Source organism: Stegostoma tigrinum, chromosome 3 (genome assembly GCF_030684315.1).
Source record: "Stegostoma tigrinum isolate sSteTig4 chromosome 3, sSteTig4.hap1, whole genome shotgun sequence".
Taxonomy (NCBI): Eukaryota; Metazoa; Chordata; class Chondrichthyes; order Orectolobiformes; family Stegostomatidae; genus Stegostoma; species Stegostoma tigrinum.
In genome coordinates, this window is record NC_081356.1 from 5,311,945 (window position 1) to 5,335,530 (window position 23,586).

At 41.6% G+C, this 23,586-nt stretch overlaps 1 protein-coding gene and 1 non-coding gene across 5 annotated transcripts in view; one reads left to right on the plus strand and one right to left on the minus strand.

The window, feature by feature from the left end:
- The window catches only part of glis3 (GLIS family zinc finger 3), a 551,634-nt gene that overhangs the window by 24,874 nt on the left and 503,174 nt on the right, over positions 1-23,586 (minus strand). For all 4 annotated transcript variants that reach the window (XM_059642762.1, XM_048528094.2, XM_048528092.2 and 1 more), the window contains exon 10: positions 3,628-3,810. In XM_059642762.1, coding sequence (XP_059498745.1) covers positions 3,628-3,810 — 183 coding nt within the window. The remainder of the gene's footprint in view (positions 1-3,627; positions 3,811-23,586) is intronic.
- Positions 6,498-6,600, plus strand: LOC125451361 (U6 spliceosomal RNA). Its single transcript, XR_007247277.1, has one exon. It is a non-coding gene; the product is annotated as a U6 spliceosomal RNA (small nuclear RNA).

The window sequence follows — 23,586 nt, forward strand, 5'->3', positions numbered from 1 at the left end:
GAGCTGGGGAAAGCAATCTCAGCAACCAATCACTGACAGATGTACCATCTTTTGCTTTAGTGTTTGCCTTCTTCCTTAAAATTGTGGGAAAACGCTTCCACCCATTCCCAATCCACTGTTGTAATTTCAGTGCAAATGTGCTGGAAATGTAATCTGATTTGTTGTGTAATTCTAACAAATTTAGTATCACAGAGGGGGATCTGCATTGAATACTGTTTTTAAAAAAAATCTAGCATTTGAAAGTAATTGCTTTTCCAAATCCTTTGAGTGGAAGAAGTGTCAGAAAACATCCCAAAATGCCAAAGGAAAGTATAACCAGTTTTTTTGCCATTTCACGATGCAGTTAGAATCACTTGTTTATATTACAAAATTATTAATGTACTTCCAGTCATCTTAGTTCTTTACGTAATGACCTTTGGCACATTAAGTTTTCTGCCTAATTTTGTATAATCAAAAGTAGACAGAATGTGAGGATGAAATAACAGCAATATTTTCATTAGACCGGCTTGGATAATTTCAGAGCAGGTGCTGAAGTGGTTATTCAACTTGAACACTTTGAAATAAAAGTTTCTCCAATTAAAACAATTATGCGAACGCTGGTGCAGATGTTAATGATGTAAACTTCATTAAAAATATAATGTTGAAAACCAACAGGGAAGACTGGAAAAAAATTGAATATTCAAAGCAAAATTGCTGCCACGAATATACTGTATTTTTGTTATCATTGACGATTTATTCATTCTTTGTAACTGCTTAAGTGCTTTAATTTTACTTCCCCCTTTCCTTTTGTAAGGCCACACTTAAATATTTCAACCCAGACTTACAATATTAGAACATCTCACTCCACCCCTAGAGTCAAGAAACTTACACAAAATTCTTTGTCGATGTTCCTCAGCAACCAGTCTTAGAGGTAAGCTTTATTGCTCTTGATGTTCCCTCTTTTCCATTAAGGCAATAACTTAAACCAACAGATGTAGCCACTGAAACTGTTTAAAAAATGACCATGCCTTTTCTTTTATGCAACATGCAGTCACGGGTCTTAGCATTATAGGTAGTTCAGCAATTGCTGTGGGAAAAGGTCTTCATATCAATTGGGAGCAATTGTTCCACAGAAAAGGCACAGCAGACACGTGGAGGCTGTTTAAGGAGCAGTTGTTGTGAGTGATGTATAAATTTGTTCCCCTGAGACAGGTAAGAAGGGGTGAGATTAAGGAGCCTTGGATGACGGGTACAGAGGTGCTTCTTGTCAAAAAAAAAATGGCAGCTTACGTAAGGTGGAGGAAGCTAGGGTCTAGCACAGCTTTAGAGGATTACAGGCTTACTCAGAAGGAGCTCAAAAGTGGACTGAGGAGGGCCAGGAGGGGGCACGAAAAAGGCTTGGCAGGAAGGATTAGGGAGAACCCGAAGGTATTTTACTTATACGTGAGGAATAAGAGAATGATCAGGGAGAAGGTAGGGCCGATCAGGGATAGCGTAGGGAACTTGTGCATGGAGTCTGAGCAGATAGGGGGAAGTCCTAAATGAGTTATTTGCTTCGATTTTCACGAAGAAAAGGGACCTTGTTGTGAATGAGAACTTTGAGGAGCAGGAAAATAGGCTTGAACAGATCAAGATTGAGGAAGTTGATGTGCTGGAAATTTTGGCAAACATTAAGATTGATAAGTCCCCAGGGCCAGACCAGATTTATCCTAGGTTGCTCCGGGAAGCGAGAAAGGAGGTTGCTAAGCCGTTGGCGAAGATCTTTGCTTCCTCACTCTCCATGGGAGTCGTACCGGAAGATTGGAGGGAGGCAAATGTTGTTCCTCTTTTCAAGAAAGGGAATAGGGAAATCCCTGGAAATTACAGAACAGTCAGTCTTACGTCTGTGGTCAGCAAGGTTTTGGAAAGAATTCTGAGGGATAGGATTTATGACTATTTGGAAAAGCATAGCGTGATTAAAGGGAGTCAGCATGGCTTTGTGAGGGGCAGGTCATGCCTTACAAATCTTATTGAGTTCTTTGAGGAAGTCACGAGACAGGTTGACGAGGGTCGAGCAGTGGATGTGGTGTACATGGACTTCAGAAAGGCATTTGATAAGGTTCCCCACGGCAGGCTCATTCATAAAGTCAGGAGGTATGGGATACAGGGTGATTTGGCTGTCTGGATTCAGAATTGGTTGGCTGACAGGAGGCAGAGAGTGGTTGTAGATGGTAAGTATTCTGCCTGGAGGTCAGTGCTGAGTGGTGTCTCGCAGGGCTCTGTTCTTGGGCCTTTGCTCCTTGTAGTTTTTATAAATGACTTGGATGAGGAGGTTGAGGGGTGAGTTAGTATGTTTGCTGATGACACAAGTGTTGGAGGTGCCATTGATAGTATCGAGGGCTATTACAGGCTTCAGAATGCAGAGTATAATAAAATGTGAGGCTGGATGAACACAGCAGGCCCAGCAGCATCTCAGGAGCACAAAAGCTGACGTTTCGCGCCTAGACCCTTCATCAGAGAGCTTTTGTGCTCCTGAGATGCTGCTGGGCCTGCTGTGTTCATCCAGCCTCACATTTTATTATCTTGGATTCTCCAGCATCTGCAGTTCCCATTATCACTTCAGAATGCAGAGCTGGGCTGAGAAATGGCAGATGGAGTTCAACCTGGATAAATGCGAAGTGTTGCATTTTGGAAGGTCAAACTTAAATGCTGAATATAGGATTAAAGGCAGGATTTTCGACAATGTGGAGGAACAGCGGGATCTTGGTGTTCAAGTGCATAGCTCCCTTAAAGTTGCCACCCAAGTGGATAAGGTTGTTAAGAAAGCATATGGTGTTTTGGCTTTCAGTAACAGGGGGATCGAGGTTATGCTGCAGCTCTACAAAACCCTGGTGAGGCTACACTTGGAATATTTTGTCCAGTTCTGGTCGCTCTCTTACAGGAAAGATGTGGAGGCTTTGGAGACGGTGCAAAGGAGGTTTACCAGGATGCTGCCTGGACTGGAGGGCTTGTCTTATGAGGAGAGGTTGACTGAGCTCGGACTTTTCTCTCTGGAGAGAAGGAGGAAGAGAGGTGACCTGATCGAGGTGTACAAGGTAATGAGAGGCATGGATAGAGTCAATAGCCAGAGACATTTCCCCAGGGCAGGATTGACTGCCACGAGGCGTCATAGTTTTAAGGTGTTAGGAGGAAGGTATAGAGGAGACGTCAGAGGGAGGTTCTTCACGCAGAGAGTTGTGAGTGCATGGAATAGTTTACCAGTGGTAGTCGTGGAAGCGGAGTCATTAGTGACATTTAAGCGACTGCTGGACATACACATGGACAGCAGTGAATTGAGGGGAATGTAGGTTAGGTTATTTTATTTCTGGATAAGGAATAACCCACGGCACAACATCGTGGGCCGAAGGGCCTGTACTGTGCTGTACTTTTCTATGTTCTATATAGCTACACTTTCACGGCTCATTCGTGAATAAAGTCAGAAGTCACACAACACCAATTGGACCTGAGGAAGGAGCAGCACTCCGAAAGCTTGTGATTTCAAATAAACTCGTTGGTGTCATGTGACTTCTGACTTTGTCCACCCCAGACCTACACTGGCACATCCACGTCATTAGGGAATGCAAAAAGCAGCAGCATTTTTGCATTGTGTGGAAATAAACTGGCATTCACCTGGAAAATTGGGATGAACAGACAATGCTCTGTGGAAGGCATCGAATCCAGCTTGTCCCACAGTCGTGGGGAGTAGACAGTCTTCAAATGATGGCACCATATTGCGAGGGCTAGCTTGGCATATATTTCTAGAGGCTTCACTATACTGAGGAGGGTAGAAAGTCTGTAGTTGGCCATAATAACCTATAAAGAGAAAACAAAGTAATCAGATAAGCCTCCCTAATTGTTGAATGTTATTTTTGTTGTTCTTGTCAAATATGACAAAAAAAAGTAGTGGACTGAAGGGTCTGTTTCCGTACAACTGTACAACTCCATGACAGTATGTGTAAACTGTAGAGTCAGCAGGTTAACCAAGATAGTGGAGCTTGGCAAGTAATATTGAACATATCAAAACTGGCATTTTGCCACACTTTGCATGAGTGATGGGAGAATAAATTAAAACTCAAAGTGATCTCAATTGACTGGAGTGTATTCTTAAGTATTCATAAATAATTTGGAACAAAGCAGTTTTCTAGCCCTGTTCAGAGCTCAACTAAAACAGGAAAAATCACTGCAGTGTAATTGAAGTCAATTTATTTTATTACATTATTATACACAATTACAAAATGACATATTGAAAATACTGACTCTCTATGTAAATATCTGAATGGAAAAAAGTGCTGATCAGCTTTAGAGACAACACATCATTTGCACATGACTAAAGGCAGCTGTTCTCAATGTTCAACAGAAAATTGCAATGAATTAAGTGCTACACTTGCTGGAAGTGAATTGCCTTGCAAAAGGTTACAGCTGAGTCCTATTACAGGAGAAAACTGCCTTTATCGAAGGCAAGCCAGCTGGCATGGCCAATCGGGACACATTGAGAACACATCTTCACCCTGTTTTGCACTCGTTCTACATGTTTCGGTCCTTCTACATCATCCTATTTACAATTCAGAGAATCGCACAAAACCAGGTACTTCAAGTTACCTTGTCCATGTTGACCAAGTTTTCCAAACTAAACGGTCCCATTTGCCTGCATTTAGCCTCAACCCTCCAAACCTTTCCTATCTACGCACCTATCCAAATGTCTTTTAAACTTTGTAACTGTACCTACATCTAAACCACTTCCTCTGGGAGTTCATTCCAGTGTGAAAAATTTACCCCTCAGGTCCTTTTTAAATCTTTCTCCTCTCACCTTAAAAGTGCATCCCTTAGTTTTGAACTCTCCCACACTTGGGAAAAGATCTTTGCTTTCACCTTATCTATGCCTATCATGACTCTATACACTTCTATAATGTCACCCCTCAACCTCTTATGGTCCAGTGAAAAATGGCCCAGCCATCCAGCTTCTCCTTCTTACTCAAACCCTCCAGTCCTAGTAAATCCTTTCTGAACAATTTAATAACATCCTTCCAATAACAGGGCAATCAGAACTGGACAGAGGACTCCAAAAGTAGCCTCACCAACATCCTGTACAACATCAATATGATGTCCCAAAACTCCTGTACTCACTAGTCTGGGCAATGAAGGCAAGTGTGCTAAACATCTTTGCGTTGTCCGCTCCAACTAATCATTCATAGGAACAAGAAGCCTGGTAATGTAGAAAAATGGCACTTTGTCACAAACCATGCTCACTAATTGGTGAAGGGAGTAAGAAAAAATACATTCATTATTCCAACAAGAGCTATGTTAAACAAGTGAAAGAAAAAAAACAAAATGCACAATCTCCCAACTTTTCTAGAATAAGTAAGCCTGTTTTACTATTTCTATGTAATCATGAACGATCAAACACTTCAGTGCATTTTACCTGCCCCCAACTTCATGACCCTTTACATCAGTAGCAATCAGAAATCTATCAATCACCACCTTAAACATACTCAAAGACTGACTCTCACAGCCCTCTATTGTAGAGAATTCCATAGGGTCAACCTTCTGAATCAATAAAATTCTTGCCATCTTGGATCTAAATGGCATCTGTCTTATTTTTAAAGTGTGACCCTAGTTCTAGACTCCCTAGCCAAGGGAAACATCTTACCTGCATCTACCCTGTCTATGCCTTTATGCATTTTACAGATTTCAATGCGAGCACCTCTCATTCTTTGAAGCTCTTGAGAATACAGTCCTGGTTTGCCCAATTTCTCTTCATAGGACTGTTTTGTCATCCCAGTAGGAAATCTGGTGGTACTTTGTTGAAATCCATCTATAGCAACAAAATCTTTCCTAAGATAAGGAGACCAAAACTGTGCACAGTACTTCAGGTGCGATCTAATCAAATTCCTACATAATTGAAGAAAAACATCACAACTCCTGTATTTAAATCTTTTTGCAATAAAAGCTAACACTCCATTTGTTGCACCTGTGCATTAGCCTACAGTGACTTATTAACAAGGACAACTAGGTCCCTTGGTATGTCCTCGCTTTCTAGGCTCTTCTCTTTTCAGAAATACTCTGTTTCCACTTGCAAAGTAGATAACCTCATACATTTCCTCATTGCATTCCATCTGCCATATTCTAACCCAATCCTGTCCAAATCCTCCTGAATTCACTTGACATCTTCCTCACAACAAACATTCCCACTTAACTTTGTGTTATCCCCAAATTTGGAAATATTGTATTAATATTAATCACATTAATATGTGGTCCACATGTCTAAATCTTTGGCATACACTGCAAACAGCTAGCGCCTACACACTGACCCTTCCGGTACCCTACTAGTCACAGTTCACAATGGAGTATTCTTTTCTGTTGTTTAAAATATAAGATTCTAAGAAAAAATGTTCAATCAATAGGGCTTTTTGTAACTTGTTGCAGTAAAAGTTGCAAGATGTGAAATTTTGTTTCATTCTTATGGCTAGGAAATTCAAAATTTTCTTTTAAAGCTACCAAGCTTGCTTTGTCAGCACATAAACTAAAATTGGAACGATACAGAGAAGATTAGCATGGCCCCTGCACATGGATGACATGTTAATTTGTGAAGTGTTCCATATTTTTTGGGGCGGCACGGTGGCTCAGTGGTTAGCATTGCTACCTCACAGCATCAGGGGTCCGGGTTTGATTACACCCTCAGGTGATCATGTGCAGTTGGCACATTTTCCCTGTGTCTGTGTGGGTTTCCTCCGGGAGCTCTGGTTTCTTCCCACAGTCCAAAGATGTGCAGGTTAGGTGGATTGGCCAGGCTAAATTGCCCGTAGTGCTCAGGGATGTGTAGATTAGGAGTGTTATAGGTGGGATGTTCTGAGGGTCGGTGTGGACTTGTTGGGCCAAAGGGTCTGTTTCCACACTGTAGGGATTCTATGATGAAATCTGTTCTGTGAGTTTTGTGATCAGGCTTGCAAAGCATTCTCTGATTCTGGATAGTTTTTATGTTCACCAAAAGGACTAAACTTGGTCATCTGTTTATGAGTGCATAGATCAATCAACATAAAAGCTACATGTCTGCAAGATGACATATTTCAGAGAGAAATGTTTCTAAAAGTGCCCAAAAAAGCAAGCAATGTAGAGTCAAAACAATGGAAATGAAACCGCCGAAGAGTTATGGAATGGATATTGCACAGAAGGAGGCAATTCAGTCTGTCATGACTGTGCCAGCTCTCCGTAACTCAGCTCAGGAAGTCCTACTCCACAACCATTTCCCTGTAGCCCTGAACAGTTTCTCCTGTTCAGATAATTACCCAATTCCTGTTTGAGAGCCGCAATGAGATCTGTCACCACACTCTCAGGCTGTGCTTTCAGATTCAAAACACTTGGATGCTTTTCAAGTAAAAAAACCTTGAAAAAGTTTCAAGGTCAAAACCAAAACATCTTGTTGTTTCTCGTCCTTTTGTGAAATGCCTTATAATGGTTTCTTCTGGTTCTGGATCTGCTGCTCTCTTCCAATGCTCCTGTTCCCCTCCTCTGGACCCTGTGCCCTGTACTCAGAAACTGATCTGTCTCTGATCACAATCCCCCTTACCCATACAGCCAGACCCGACTTCTATCACTCCTAGGACCTGTTGCCCACAATCCCCCATCCATCCCGCGGGTACCATACATCTCATCTGCCCTGATCTACCCTAAACACTGCATCACCTACCTGGTTCCCTCGACATCTTATCCCCCACCCAAGTGGTACACAACCCATGACATCCTCACACACTATACCAAACGGGACTGTGGCTCAGTGGTTAGCACGGCTGCCTCTCAGCGCCAGGTACCTGGGTTCAATTCCACCCTTGGGTGACTGTCTGTGCGGAGTTTGCACATTCTCCGTGTCTGTATGGGTTTTCCCCAGGTGCTCCGGTTTCCTCCCACAGTTAAAAGATGTGCAGGTTAGATGGATTGGCCGTGCTAAATTGCCCGTAGTGTTCAGGGATGAGTAGCTTAGGTAAGTTATGAGGGGATAGGACTGGGTGGAATATTCCAAGGGTTGGTGCGGGCTTGTTGGGCTGAATGGCCTGTTTCCACACTGTAGGGATTCTATGTGATTCAAACCCACATGGCACCCTATTCTAGCCATATGGAACTCACTCACTGCCCTCTCACCCATAAGGCACCATTCTCCTCACATGGCATCTGCTAACCCCCACCCATCCCAGCCAACTGGCACTCTACCTCCTGGCACCCTAAACCTCGCATTAACATTGGATACTCAGCATTGGACAGCTGCTGTCAGGACCTTTACATTTCATAATATTGGACGGCTGTGAAAAAGGGCCACGATCTGCCATGTTCTGACAGATCTTCACAAGTGGAGAACTCTCAGAATGGAACCACAGCTTGGCGTTTCCGAAGGGCCCTTCATTGGAATCTGCTGTCAGAAATGCAGATTCTCCTCCAAAAACATGAAGGAGTAAAGTGACGATCTGGACATCTTAGAAAACATGTTGGAGTCAAGTATTAAAATAAGAAAAGTCTTAAAATTGAGCTGTAGAGTCAAACAGCACAGTCAAATACCTTCAGTTCAAGCAATCCATGCTGAAAGTAATCCCAAACTAAACTAGTCCCATCTGCCTGCTCCTTGCCCAAAACACTGCAAAGTTTTCCTATCCACATACTTATCCAAAAGTCTTTTAAGCATTGTAATTGTATTCACATCCACCAGTTCCTGAGGAAGTTCATTCCACACATTAACCACCCTCTGGTAAAAAAATTCGTCCCATGTCATTTTTTGAACCATTTGCCTCTCAACTTAACAATATGCCCCCTGATCTTGAAATCCCCTATCCTAGGGAAAAGACCCTCTATATGACTCTCATGATTTTATAAACCTCTATAAGGTCACCTCTCGACCTCCTACACATCAGTGAGAAAGTCCCAGTCTATCCCGCCTTTCTCTATTACTCAAAACTTTGATACTCAGCAACATCCTGTTAAATCTCTTCTGAACCATCTCCAGCTTAATAATATCCTTCTTACAACAGAGTGACCAGAACTGGGCTCAGTATTCCAGAATAGGCCTCACCAACGTCCTGTACAGCTTCAACATTGGATCCTAACTCCTATACTCAAAAGACTGAGCTATTTAAAAACAGGTAAAGTGCTAATCTTCCTGATGAATTTTCTCATGCAGTCGGTTTGATCATGTTTCTGATGGATGAAAATGAGAAATATAACCCTTAAGCTCGGGAAACTAAGAAAATAAGGAACATTAAGAAGTATTCTGGCCTGTGAAACACTAGTTGACAAAATGGTATTGGATGTGGGGTTCAATCCATCAAATATGTTTTAGTGGATTCTGCACAGTAGACAGGTACTATACCCTTTGAATACTGTTAAGATAATTGTTCACTGTGGGACAATGGACGTGAGTCAACAAAGATTACGAATAGAACTTGATGGTTTGACATGATTGTAGAGGAGATAGAAGTACCTAAATTAAAATGCTGAATGCATGTGATCAACTGTCTATTTATTTCACAAATATAATGCACACAAGGGATTGGTAAATGTTTGACTGTAGGGGGTGTCATGCAAGTAATGCTTTGAACACAATATGGACTATTTTATTTAATTATTTTGCAAATTTACCTATAGATACAGACTCCAATTTTCAGATAAAGAGAGGGAAAAATCTCTGATACTTATAATTTCATAGTAGTTTGATGAGGACTAATTTGCAGCTTTCAAAACCATCAGGGTGGCATGGTGGCTCAGTGGTTAGCACTGAAGCCTCACAGCACCAGGGACCCGGGTTCAATTCCAACCTCGGGTAACTGTCTGTGTGGAGTTTGCACATTCTCCCTGTGTCTGCGTGGATTTCCTCTGGGTGCTCCGGTTTCCTCTTACCGTCCAAAGATATGCAGGCTAAGTGGATCAGCCATGCTAAATTGCCCATAGTGTTCAGGGGTGTGTAGGTTATAGGGGGATGGGTCTGGGTGGGATGCTTCAAGGGGTGGTGTGGACTTGTTGGGCCAAACAGCCTGTTTCCACACTGTAGGGAATATAATCTAATAATCATATTTGAAGCAACAACGAGATGCTGCAGAGATAGAAAGAAGACATAGGAGCTCAACTTGGTCAAAAAATGTTCTGAGAAAGTGGTATGTTTTGTGAAATTTTTAATTATCTCCAAGTCTGGACTTTTGAGTTTCATCAGATCGTTACCCTTTCTACCTCGGCTATTCAGAACATACCCCATTCTATCTTTTTAGAACAAATGTGGATGGCCCCATATCTGTCTATACTGAAATTAATTTACACAGTTTTGCTTATTCATTTAATCAACTTTATTTTAATTTTGTGATTTCATCTGCACCCTTTATAATATTGTCTATCTTTGCATCATTGGAAAATTTGGCTGTGGACTATTACATTCCATCACTAATGAATGTAGTGAATAGTAGGAGCTTCAACACCAGTGCTTGCAGGAGACCATACTGTTACTGTCACCCAGTTACAGTACATGCCTATCACCGTAGACTCGCTCTTCTGCTGAGCCAATATCCTTACCAGGTCAATAATTGGCCCCCAAGATATAAGCTTTAACTTGGGCAAACATTATCATATTATTAGCATTAACAAATGTTTTCTGGAAATCTGTATAGATAGCATCCCATTAACATCCCGTCCCATTATTTTTGTCAGCTCTTCAAAAACCTCAACCAGTTGTCAGACATGACCTATCCTCTCTGATGAAGGGCCTAGGCCTGAAACGTCAGCTTTTGTGCTCCTGAGATGCTGCTTGGCCTGCTGTGTTCATCCAGCTTCACACTTTGTTATCTTTAATAATTCCTGTTAGCTTTTCTTATTACCTAAGTATTTCCAAGGCGTTTAGCCACCCTGCTCTTAATGGTAAACTCAAGCAATTTCCCAACAACAGATATTTCACTTACTAGTTCATAACTTTCTGGTCGCCCTCTGTTACATTGCTTAAATAGGAAAGTAAAATACATAGTTATCCAAAGTAAAATAACATTTCCAGAATTGTGAGTGTTTGTATAATTATGGTTAGGACATCTGCAGTGTCTCACCTACATATTTTAAAACTATAAGGCAGAAATCATTTGATCCCAGGAATTTGTTATTTTTTAAATGCTATTATTGTTCCCTATTTCTGTTAACTTGTTTATGTAAACACTGTTGAGCCCGTTTCCCCAATTTGTTAATGGTTTCTTTGGGAAAGGTTAATTTTCTGGTCTATTCAGTCATGGTAAAGAACAGGAAAAATATTTATTTAAAATGCCTACCATTTTCTTATTTTCATTGTTAGCACTTTGGTAACTGTTTTCAAGAGGTTCATATTGCTTCTGGCTACTCTCCATTTCCAAATGTACAAAAACCCACATTCAGCTGGCTGATTAGTGTCAACTGTGAGGTGGGGCTGAAGAAAGTGGCAGTAGAGTGCTGTCCAAGGTAATAAGTGATTTGTGGTCAGGCGGAACAATTTATCAATTCAGTTACATTGGATAATAGAGACTGAGTAAAACATCAGGCACAACTTTGCTGTAGGAAAGACGTGGAACTTGAAATGGTTCAGGAAAGATGAACAAGGATATTGCCAGGGTTGGAGGGTTTGAGCTACAGGCTGAATAGGCTGGGGCTATTTTCCCTGGAGTGTCAGAGGCTGAAGGGAGACCTTATAGAAGTTGATAAAATCATGAGGAGTATGGATAGGGTGAACTGTCAAGGATTTTTTCCCAGGGTAAGGGAGTCCAAAACTAGAGGGCATAGGCTTAAGGTGAGAGGGGAGAGATTTAAAAGGGACTTAAGGGGCAATTGTTTTCATACAGAGCGTGGTGGTTGTATGGAATGACCTGCCAGAGGAAGTGATAGAGGCTGGCAGAATTACAACATTTAAAAAGACGTCTGGATGGGTACATGAATAGGAAGGGGTTAGAGGGATATGGGCCAAATGCTGGCAAATGGGGCCAGATTTATTTTGGATATTGGGTCAGTATGGACAAGTTGGACTGAAGGGTCTGTTTCAGTGCTGTCCATCTCTATAACGATGTGTGATAGGGGAGCAGCACATGATGCAAGATAAAAATTTGGGCTGTATAGCTTTTGATGAGTTGAAGTGTATTGAGGGTGTCACTCAGGTACCACGGAAGAAGTCACATTTAGAGTCTGCAGAAGTATGGATCAGTGTTTTAGCGGTAGCGGCAGTGCAAGTGGAGAAGTGGGCTTTGTTGTAGAGATACAGGCAATCAATTTTGGTTATGGATATTATATGAAAATTGAAGCTTTGTTTGCTGTTAAAGATGACAAGAGCTTTACACCATCTGTTTCAACTTGACGAAGTAGCCAGGGAGAGTGGTATTTTACATTTGTACTGTAAGGAAACAAATATTTAATAAATTAGGGAATGCTGTTTAAAGAATACAATAAGATGTAATATTTTTTTGTGTTTTAAAATTGAATCCTCAAAGGAACTAGATACCGGCCTCATAAACTCAGTGGAATGACCTTCAGAAAACTCAAGGGAGCTCTGAATGGGTACCCCCTCTGGCTACAAGAATAGGAGGCCAACTGCTTTCTTATTGTGTGCAAAGCCAAGCAGCTTCATCAGTTGTGCTTGGCCAAATTGAAACATTGTCAGGTCAATGTAGATTAGAGTGTTACCAAACTGCTTTCTGTGATGGATAACTTGAAACACGATGAAGACAGCAATTATCTTTCTTTAAAACCCCTCAGATTTGTGATCAGGGTGTGATGGTTTATCTTGCCTGCTTTGTAATCTTTCTGGCTCCTAATGACACAGGTGTAGAATTTACAACTGGACATATAAAGAGGCATAAACTTTAACGTAAAATATAACTGTCCAAAATCACATCCTTAGTGGGTGAAATTCATGTTGGAAGCATAATGCCATAAAATGATTGCTTTAATCCATGACAATTCCTTTTTATTGTTCAATTTTATGCAGATTAGATTTGACACAACAGTGTAATGCAGTCCTGATCTTTCCAATGGCTCTAGACAGCAAACACTGCATGCCCATAAAAAGCGGCCTTCCTGCAATATGTTATACACAGCAACATGCACCTCTGGAGCACGTCTGATAGAAATACAATTTCAGCACTTTGTCTGCACTGTGTGATTGTCTGAGCTCTAGAGTTTGGAGAAGATGAAAGAAGTGAAGTGAGGGATGTTCTCTTTTCCCAAAGTTGGATTATTGAAAATCTTCATGATGAAAACTGTTTGGAGACAACTGCCTGTTTTATCAGGGTAATTTAGTTGTGATATCTGAAGCAAAGTAGCCTTCAAATAGGCTCCATACATAGATAACACAATCAGATAAGGCATGCTGCTAATTTGAAGTATTTTTCTGTGTGTTAGGCTCCATTTAGCTAACTGCAACAGTCGAAGCGGAGCATGCAGATGCAGTACAAAAATCACTTACACTTTGTTAAAGCAACAAATACCTTCACTACAAAAACAGAAGTTGTTGGAGAGACTCAGCAGGTCTGGAAGCATCTGTGGAGAGAAAGCAGAGCTAACGTTTTGGTCCAGTGATTTACTTCAGAACTGACGGCAGATGGGACAAGTAGTATGTGTATTAAAGATAAGGGTGGGGAATAGTGGAGGCAAAGAGGAGAGAGTGGATAGGCAGAGGTGGTGCCCAAAGAGAAAGAACAACAGTTAGACAGTCAAAGGGATGGATGGTAGTAAACCAGGGGGAAAGAGAAGCTGTTAATGGGGACTAAAATGGGTTGGCTATGCTGGAGGCAGCCCATGTCATGACAGGGTCTGGGGTGTGGGGAGTGAGTGAAGGACATTTAGTGCCTTTGGACTCGAAGTGTTAACTCTGCTTTGTCTCCACAGATGCTGCTCAACTTTCTCCCACAATTTCTGTTTTTGCTTCAGATTTCCAACATATACTGTTCTTTGGTTTATCTACGTTTTTAACATCTTTATTATTTTCCAAATGTAAAATTGATGCTAGTATGTTAATCGCATAGAAATTCTTTTGAAAGGGAAAATTCCAAGTATCTAGAAATTATTCCAAGTATCTATGAATAACCATAATATTATTTCATGATGAAGGTTAACTCCTGCTTTGTCAGATCAGTTATATATTTCCACAAAATCCTTTATGTTTGGCTAATTCAAAGAGTAAGTCAGAATTTCTGATAAGCTTTGTGCATCAGTGTGAAAAATAAGGCTGAAGCATTCACAGCAATCTTCAGCCACAAGCGCTCAATGGATGATCCATCTCGGCCTCCTACAGTGGACCCCAGCATTACAGATACCAGTCTTCAGCCAATTTAATTCACTTCATGTGATATCAAGAAACAGTTGGACACATTGGATACTGCAAAGGCTATGGGATCTGACAACGCTCCGACGATAGAACTGAAGCTCCAGAACGTGCCACTCCCCTAGCCAAGTTGTTCCGCCGTAACTGCAACATCAGAATTTTCTGACAATGGGGAAAATTGCCCAGGTACATCCAGGACACAAAAGCAGTCATGACTATTCTGGCCAATTACCATCCCATCAGCCTACTCGCCATTATCAGTAAAGCGATGGAAGGTGTCAGTAACAGCGCTATCAAGCAGCACCTGTTCAGCAATAACCTGCTCAGTGATGCCCAGTTTGGGTTCTGCCAGAGCCGCTCAGCTCCTGATCTCATTACAGCCTTGGTCTGAACATGGTTAAAAGATCTGAATTTCAGAGGTGGGGTGACAGTGACAACCCTTGACATCAAGGTCATGTTTGATGGAGTGTGGCATCAAGGGGCCCTAGCAAAACTGGAATCAATGTGTATCAGGGGCAAACTTTCCACTGGTTGGAGTCATAGCTGGTACGTAGGAAGATGGTTGTTGCTGTGGGAGGTCAATCATCTCAGCTCCAGGACATCTCTGCTGGAGTTCCTCTGTGTAGTGTCCTCGGCTCAACCATCTTCAGCTGCTTCATCAATGACGTCCCCTCCATCACAAGGTCAGAAGTGGGGATGTTCGCCAAAGATTGTACAATGTTCAGCGCCATCCATATTCAAAAGAAACAAGATGTGAACAATATTCAGACTTTGGCTGGAAAGTGGTAAGTAAGATTTGTGCCATACAAATGCTACACAATGGCCATCTGCAATAAGAAACTCTTTGACATTCAGTAGCATGACTTTCACATAATGCTCCACTATAACGTCTTGGAGTCTTACCGTCTTAACGTCTTACCATCGACCGAACACTAAAAGGGGTTTGCCATTTAAACGCAGAGGCTACAAGAGTAAGCCAGGGGCTATGAATATTGCAGGGAGTAACTCATATCATGACTCCCTAAAGTCCGTCCACCATATATGAGTCACAAATCAGGAGTGTGATTGAATACTCCCCATTTGTCTGGATGAGTGAGGCTCCATCAACACTCAAGAACTTTAACACCATCCAGGACAAAGCAACCCACTGCAGAAATTCACCAAAGATCCTCAGGCAGCACCTTCCTAAACCACAACCACTTCCATCTAGAAGGATAAGGGCACCATTGGAACACCAAGCAATGCCATTACCTGCAAGTTCCCCTCTAAATCACTCATCATCCTGCCTTAGAAATATATTGCCGTTCCTTCGCTATCACTGGGTTAAAATCCTAGAATTCCCTCCCTGAGGGCATTATGGATCAACCTACAACACATGGACTCCAGTGGTTCAAGAAGGCGGCTCACCACCACCTTCTCAAGGGCAACTAGGGATAGGCAATAACTGCTGGCATACAACTGTGATCAGAAGAGGGAAATGTTGAGGAAAATCATGACTACCATGGTAAACACAAGAGCATTAGCAGACATGTGTATCATAGTCTTTATTTCTGCATACAAAGAATTATTCCAGTGTAATTAGTCATATATGCTTTACTTAAAGAGGTTTCTAAAAACTTATTACCTATCATTACCCACTTTTGCAACATACTGTTTCACAGAAGTTGTGTGGCATATTGCCAGTGGGAATAATGTTCAATTTCACACACTGAACTCTTGACAGGTCTGGCAGAGAGACCCATGCTGTGAAAAACACCATGTAGTAAGAGAAATCTTGGCCAAAAAGAGATACGGTCAAGGGAACTTCATTGTAAATGTTAGATCGGGACAATCCCTCATCGGAAAACCTGGTCCAGGGAGGATGCAGGACTCAAAGTTCATTTCTGGAGGCAGCAGCTATCATTGAATTCTCTGTTCCACAATCACAGACCCCAAAAAAGTATCCCTTGAATTTTCTAAACATCTCAAGTTATTTACACAATTCCCATTGGTTTACAAACTTCCAAATTTTGAATAAGATGGCTCAGGTTTTCAATGGTCTTCTATGATCAAGACTGCAAAGTTGCCAAGTCAAGCATGAATGGACCTGATGTACTGTTTCAACAGTACAAATAGTTCAGCTTTCGTGAAACATGCTGTCCTGTGTGCAAGTTCTCCTTCACTGCCAATTTTCACCTCCTTACTGCCACCAATGTAACACATCACATTTACGTTTTATGTGCCAAGAAGCTAATTTCCACCATTTCAGCAATAAATTTGAATAACGTCAGCTAACATCTGACAGAAAGTCAATCAGTGAGCCAGAAACTTCAGCATTAATGACTTAGTAATAAGCGTGCGTGATTACTGCCAAAGAAATGTCTACACAGTGCATTTTGCACCAAACTGTTCAAATATCTGTCACTCAGGACTGAATCTTACATTTTTTTAGGTAAGCGTCAGTTTTGTTGAGTTTCACAATGGCTTTTTCTCCATGGTGTCGAAACAATTTTATCACTTCATCTTACCAAACTTGCTCATTCATTATCTGTTCCATGCTGCCCTCTTGTCTGTATAAAGCTACTGCTAGGAGATCCCAGATTCCCAAAGAGTTTTAAACTAGAGGGCATAATTTTAAGGTGAATGAAGAAAGATTTGAAAGGGACCTAAAGGGTAACATTTTTCACACAGAAGATGGTTCGTATGGGGATGAACCACCAGAGGGAGAGGTAGATAAAGGTACAATCACAACATTTAAAAGACTTTTGGGCAGAAACATGAAGAGGAAACATTTGAGAATGGCACAATGGCTCACAGCGCCTGGAACCTGAGTTTGATACCACCCTCGGGTGACTGTGTGGAGTTTGCAAATTCTTCCTGTGTCTGTGTGGGTTTCCTCTGGGTGCTCCGCTTTCCTCCCACAATCCAAAGACGTGCAGGCTAGGTGGATTGGCCACGCTAAATTGCCCATGGTGTTCAGGGATGCGTAGATTAGATGGGTTATCGGCAGATGGGTCTGGGTGAGATGTTGTGTGGGTCGGTGTGGACTTATTGGACTGAAGGGCCTGTTTCCACACTGTAGAGATTCTATGGATTTAGAGAGATATGAGGCAAATGAGACTTGTCTAGTTTGGGAAATTTGGTCAGCATGGATGAGTTGAACAGAAGGGTCTTTTTTGCATGCATCATGACTCTCTATAAATCTATGACTAGCTTCCCTGGTTCCAGTGCCATATTTAAAAGGCCTTTATGCACCTGACAATCTTTACCGCCACCACCGCCCCCCTGCCCCCAGGATGAGCAGTGGAAGTCACAATACCATGCCATACTGGTCCAGATTGCCATCTGGGTTAGTGTTTTCTCGTCTGTTTGGAGAAATGCCCAGCCCCAGACAATGACCTTCTCCATTCCACCAGCATTGTGCCCCCCTCTTCTCCCAACACCTAGCGCTCACTTTAAACTTACCCAAAGTTCATGCTCTCCCACTCCCACTATTGCCCATGACGTCTTTTCTCCCTCGCTGCCACACACCCCAACCCTGACATCACTACCCCCCAAGCCAGCTGTGCTGCCAACTCACTCGCTCAGGGCACCTGCAGCAACAGCAACAGCTGTGCCACTCATTTTCCTCTCTCTTAATACCTGCTGGTCTGGGAGGATACCTATTCTCAGTAATGCAGAAGAAGGAGAGGATCCTGACTTGGACCATCCCGAGTAGCTGCCTGACCATTTGCAAGTCTTCTACTGGAGGCTTCCTTTAACTGGGCGCTCAGACTAAAGACTGTACCTCTTGAGTAGACTGAAGACTGTCGTCAATCATGGCAAGCTTCCTGGCTTTGTGTCTGTGCTAAACAGCATGAAAATGCAGCAGTACTGAGAAACTAATATTTCTGGCTGAGGAGCAAGGCTTAAAAAGCTGTGAGAATCTGGTTTGGCTGAGTGAAAATGAGTAAGTGCTAAAGAGCAAATAATTAGGCCAGAGATGCAGCCTGGTCCAGAACATAGCAGGCTGTGTCCCCCTGATCATACAGTGTCCTTCCAGCATTAAAGTTATAGTTACTGGTGCACCATTGAAGTGCAGAGACATAAATGGATCAGAGCAGTATCCTGAGGGTTCTTAGATGCTCACACATGTTGGATGCCAATGCCCATGGATGTGGGTTGTGTATGGCCTGTGCACATGGACCGTGCCTTCAGATGTTGATGCCTGGTGTCCAACATTGAGATACTTGGGAGCAAACTCCAAGCTTATGTCGCCAAGTATTCACTTCGGTTTCCAGTCAAGAATTCTCACTGCCCCAGTTTGTTTGCAGGGGTTAGTTCAATAGGAAACAGCACATTACTGAAGTGAAATCTTCAGTGAATAAGGCCATGAACTATTAATAATTATACTTAATAAGCAACTTGCTGCTGCCTCGAGTACCGCACTCAACACCTGAAATTTATTCAATCGGTGCAGTAAGTTGTTCCCAATGTCGAGATAGCCCCCTGTTCTTCCTCTTGTATGATACTGTGACATTTCCCATGCCATTCAGGACTGTTTAAGATTTTGCTCAGTCTCTAGCTTCATTTCAAAGATTGAATAAGTGGATTTTGAATAAAATAAAGTCCTCAAAAAAATTAACATACCCATGTTTCTAAAAATCTTTCTAACAATGTTGGGATAAGTGATTAATTTTCAGGCTACCAAACAGTGGAGTACTGTAAGGGTGAATGCCCCAGTCTGAACTATTTGCAATTTATATCAATGATGAAGGGACTGACTCTATTATAGCAAAACTGCTGATGATGTGAAGACAGAAAAGAAGGAAGATACAAAGTCATCTTTTAAATACCAATAAAGTGAGAAATTTCAGAAGATGGGCAAATTGTGAGATTGCTTACTTCAGCAAGAACAGTAGGCAAGCATAACATAATCAGAAGCACCTGGGTAGTATAGTATATGAATCACAAAACATTATTGCACAGATACAAATAGCTAACTCAAAAGGCAAATTAAATAATGGCCTTTATTATAAAGGAGATGGGCGAGAGAAATAGGGTTCTTGCGACCAATGCACATGGTATTGATGAGGCTACAGCAAGATGCTATGAATATGAGCAAATTACTGCAAATGCTGAAAACAATAGATGCTGGAGATCACAACGGGTCAGGCAGCATCTGTGGAGAGAGAGCAAGCTCATGTTTTGAGTCCAGTTGATTTTTCATCAGATACTACATATAGTTCTGGTCACCTTAATTACCTGGAACTTGCTTGCAGTGGAGGAAGTTCAAAGAAGGTTTGTTTGGCTGATTCATTAGGATTAAGGGATTGTGTTATGAGGAAAGTTTGAGGAGGTTGGTCCTATATACTTTGGAGTTCCGAAGAATAAGAGGAAGAGGGGGCCTGACAGGGCAAATGCTGAAAGACAATTTCAACTCATGAGAGAATCCCTACAGTTTGGAAGCAGGTCATTGGGCACATACTGACCCTCTGAAGATAATCCCGTTCTGGTTTCTCTAAAGAGAAACCCAATCCCACCCCAACAACCTACCCCCATTACCCTGCATTTGGTCTGGTTAAGCCACTTAGCCAGCACACCCCTGGTCACTATGGGTAATTCAGTATGACTAATCCACCTAACCTGCACACCTTTGGACTGTGGGAGAAAACAGGAGTACCCAGAGGAAACACATACAGACCCGGGGAGAGTGTGTGAACTCCACATCGACAGTCGCCTGAGGGTGGAATCAAACCCAGGACACCGGCAATGTGCGGCAGCAGTGCTAACTACTGAGCCACGGCTTAGCTTCAACAGAAAGATTGTCCCAGTTAAGATGAGGATGAATTTCTTGTCTCAGAGAGTTCGGGTTTCTCTTCCTCAATGGACTATGAAGTTGCTGATTCTATTCAAGGCTGAGCTAGACAGATTTTTGATTCTGTAAAGTTTCATGGGTTATGAGGGAGCAGGCAAAAGTGGAGTGGAGTGAAAGCAACATCAGATCAGTAATAACCTTACCGATTAGAGTAACAGATTCAAGGGATTGAATAGCCTACTCCTATATCTCATGTTCTTATAGGTAAAGAGATACATCTTTGCTGAGTGCTGAAGTATTAGCTTTTAAATTGAATTATTTAACAAGATTGATTATCCTTATATAAAAAATATTTCTAGAAAAAGTATTAAATCTTTTCAGTCTAAAGATATTAAAATGAAACAGTTATTGAATACATACACAGAAGATCACTGAATCATTCTGAAATGTTGATAGTTTAAGCTGTCAGTCAGTCATGGATTCACATGTACTGGGGCATGGGGATGGTGGGGTAAGCTGTCTTTATTATATATCCTTAATTATAAATAATTCAATAAAACAAATAGGGAAACACACAAAAATGTTCTCCCCTCGGGAAATTAGTAAAGATGAAGATGGAGATAAAATTGAACATGGTCAGGGAAAGTCTCCAATTTTTCCAACCCCCAACTTCGAGAAAACAAGCAAGGCAGATTTGGACAGAATGGCGAGACAGTTTAGATTTCAAGCTGGTTTTGCTTATGTAACATTAGTGCTTTTATTGACTTATAATCATATAATTAAAATCTGGAGAAAATATCGGGAATCTGCAGAAACACTGGAAAGTGGATGGGGGTTGGAGGTGGGCGATGCTGTTAGAGAAACCAAAGCAGGGCAGACATTTACTATGTGGAACAGAATTTAAAAAATACAGTGACTTTCTCCTTAAAAGTTTATATCTGCAATCTTACTTTAATATGTGGATAAGTTTGCAGATAATGGCTTCTTTTCATCACATCTATTGGTGAAGATGATTTCTGTCTAATTTCTATTTTCCAATGGGATTGTGATGCATGTGATTCAGTTTAAGTTTGGGACTGCATAAAACCATAAGACATAGGAACATAAACCAGCCATTCGGCCCATCAAGCCTGTTCTACCATTCAGTCATGGCTGATAAGTGTTTTAATGCTATTTTTATCTCACTTTCTCCCTGTGTCTCTTGATCCCCCTGACAATCAAGAACCTATCTACCTCTGTCTTAAAGATATTCAATGACCTGGCCTCCACAGCCTTCTGTGGCAATGAATTCCATAGATTCACCACTATCTGGCTGAAGAAGTTTCACCTTATCTCCATTCTAAAGGATCTTCCCTTTACTCTATGGCTTCGTCCTTGGGTCCAAGTCTTGAACATGTACCAGCCACATCATTATGTAGCCATTTATTTCATTAAAGCCTTCTGAAGTATCAATTAAATTATTATAGTGTCCTGAAAATATGTTGAGGGAAAGCTCACAATGACAATTCTTTTGTTTGAAAGTAATCAATTCATTTGAACTGATGTAAGCCAGGCAGCCTGCTATGTTTTAATATCAGCAGAATCAATAACATAACAGAATGTCATATACAGTCACACAGCCATACAGCAAGGAAAACAGACCCTTTGGTTCAACTTGCCCATGCTGACCAAGTTTCCCAAACTAAACTAGTCCCACTTGGCCCATGTCCCTCTAAACCCTTCATATCCATGGATCAACCCAGATGATATTTAAATGTTGTAATTGCTACTTACTCTGGCAGCTCTTTCCATACACACACCACCCTCTGCAGGAAGAAGTTACCCCTCAGGTAATTTTAAATCCTTCCCCTCTCATCTTAAACCATCTGCTTTAGTTTTGGACTCGCCCACCCTTGGAAAAAGACTTTGGCTATTCACCCTAAACATGTCACCCCTCAGCCTCCGATGCTCCAGGTAAAAAGCCCCAGTCTATTCAGCTCAAACCTTCCAGTCCTGGCTGTATCCATGTAAATCTTTTCTGCACCCTTGACAACATCTATCTGTTGGAAGGGCAACCAAAATTGTACACAATATTTTAGAACTGGCCTCATCTATGTCCTGTACAGCCACAACATGACATCCAAACTCCTATACTCAATATTCTGATCAATGAAGGCAAACATGCAAAGCACCTTCTTCACCTCTCAGTCTACCTGCAACTCCAGTTTGATGGAACTATGCACCTGCACCCCTAGGTTACTTTGTTCAGTAACATTCCCCAGGACTCTACCACTTGCCTTGCCAAATTGCAACACCTCACATTTATCTAAATTAAACTCCATCTGCCACTCCTTGGCCTATCGGACCATCTGATCAAGGTCCTCTTGTACTCTGAGATTATCTTCTTCACTGTCTACCTCACCGTCTATTTTGGTGCCATCTGCAAACTTACTAACTATGCTTTTTATATTCACGCCTAAATAATTTATATAAATGACAAAAAAGCAGTGAACCTGACATGATCGTGGCATACTGTTGGTCATAGCTGTCCAGTCTGAAAAACAACTCCTTACCACTACCCTCTGTCTCCTACCTTCAAGCCAATTTTGTATCCAGTTGGCTTGTTTTCCCTAGATTCCATGTGATTTAACCTTCCTAACCAGTCTACCATGCTCCGACAGAATAACATCATCTTTTTGTCACGTCTATCGGTGAAGATGATTCCTGTCTAATTTCTTTGTAAAACTACAAAAGAAACAGCACAAAGGATTATTTGGTAATATGTTGCAAGTTTACAGTTTATGTGAGGAATAATATTCCCTAGGTTGGATGGAATATAAAATGTAAAACTCTGAAAGCTGCAAACAACACATTTCCATTTAAACAAAAGGTGAATGAGTATTGAACATGAGAACTGTGGGCATTAAGCACATTTACTAGACACAAATTGTTTTTTTAAAATATCACAATACATTGCATGCCTTCAGTTTTAAACGTAATTCTGTCCAGAAGAGTTTCTCAAGTCTCAGAAAAATAGTTGGTTCAGGGGCTGTTGTATCTAAGAGGGAAATGTTTTTCCTCTTACATTGCGGATGCAGCTCACCTCCTTCAAACTCTGCAATTATAAACATCTTTTGATTCTTCCTATCTCCCTGCCTGCCCCTCCTGATGTACTTAGCTTTTCCCATGTCCCTGGCAAGATTTCCAACCTTCTCCCAACATTTATGATTCTCCCCTTTGGATCGCACAATGCTCTCCTCCTTCTGATTCCTCACCAGGGTCTCTGAAACTGTCCTCCCTCCTTGCCCTTCCATTTCTCAGCCATGGCCTGTTGCTCAAAGCTGGTTGCTTTCAGACAACCAGTTGGCCCCTGAATCTGGACGCCTACGTCCAGGTTAGTGAAGTAATAAAGGTTCATCAATGCAGGATTTCCACACCGGAAAACAACATTTCTGTCGGATCTTTATGCCTTTGAGCTAAAATCCTGGTTTATGTATGATACTGATACAGAAAGCTGGCAGGTTGTGAAGAAAACGGTTTGTGA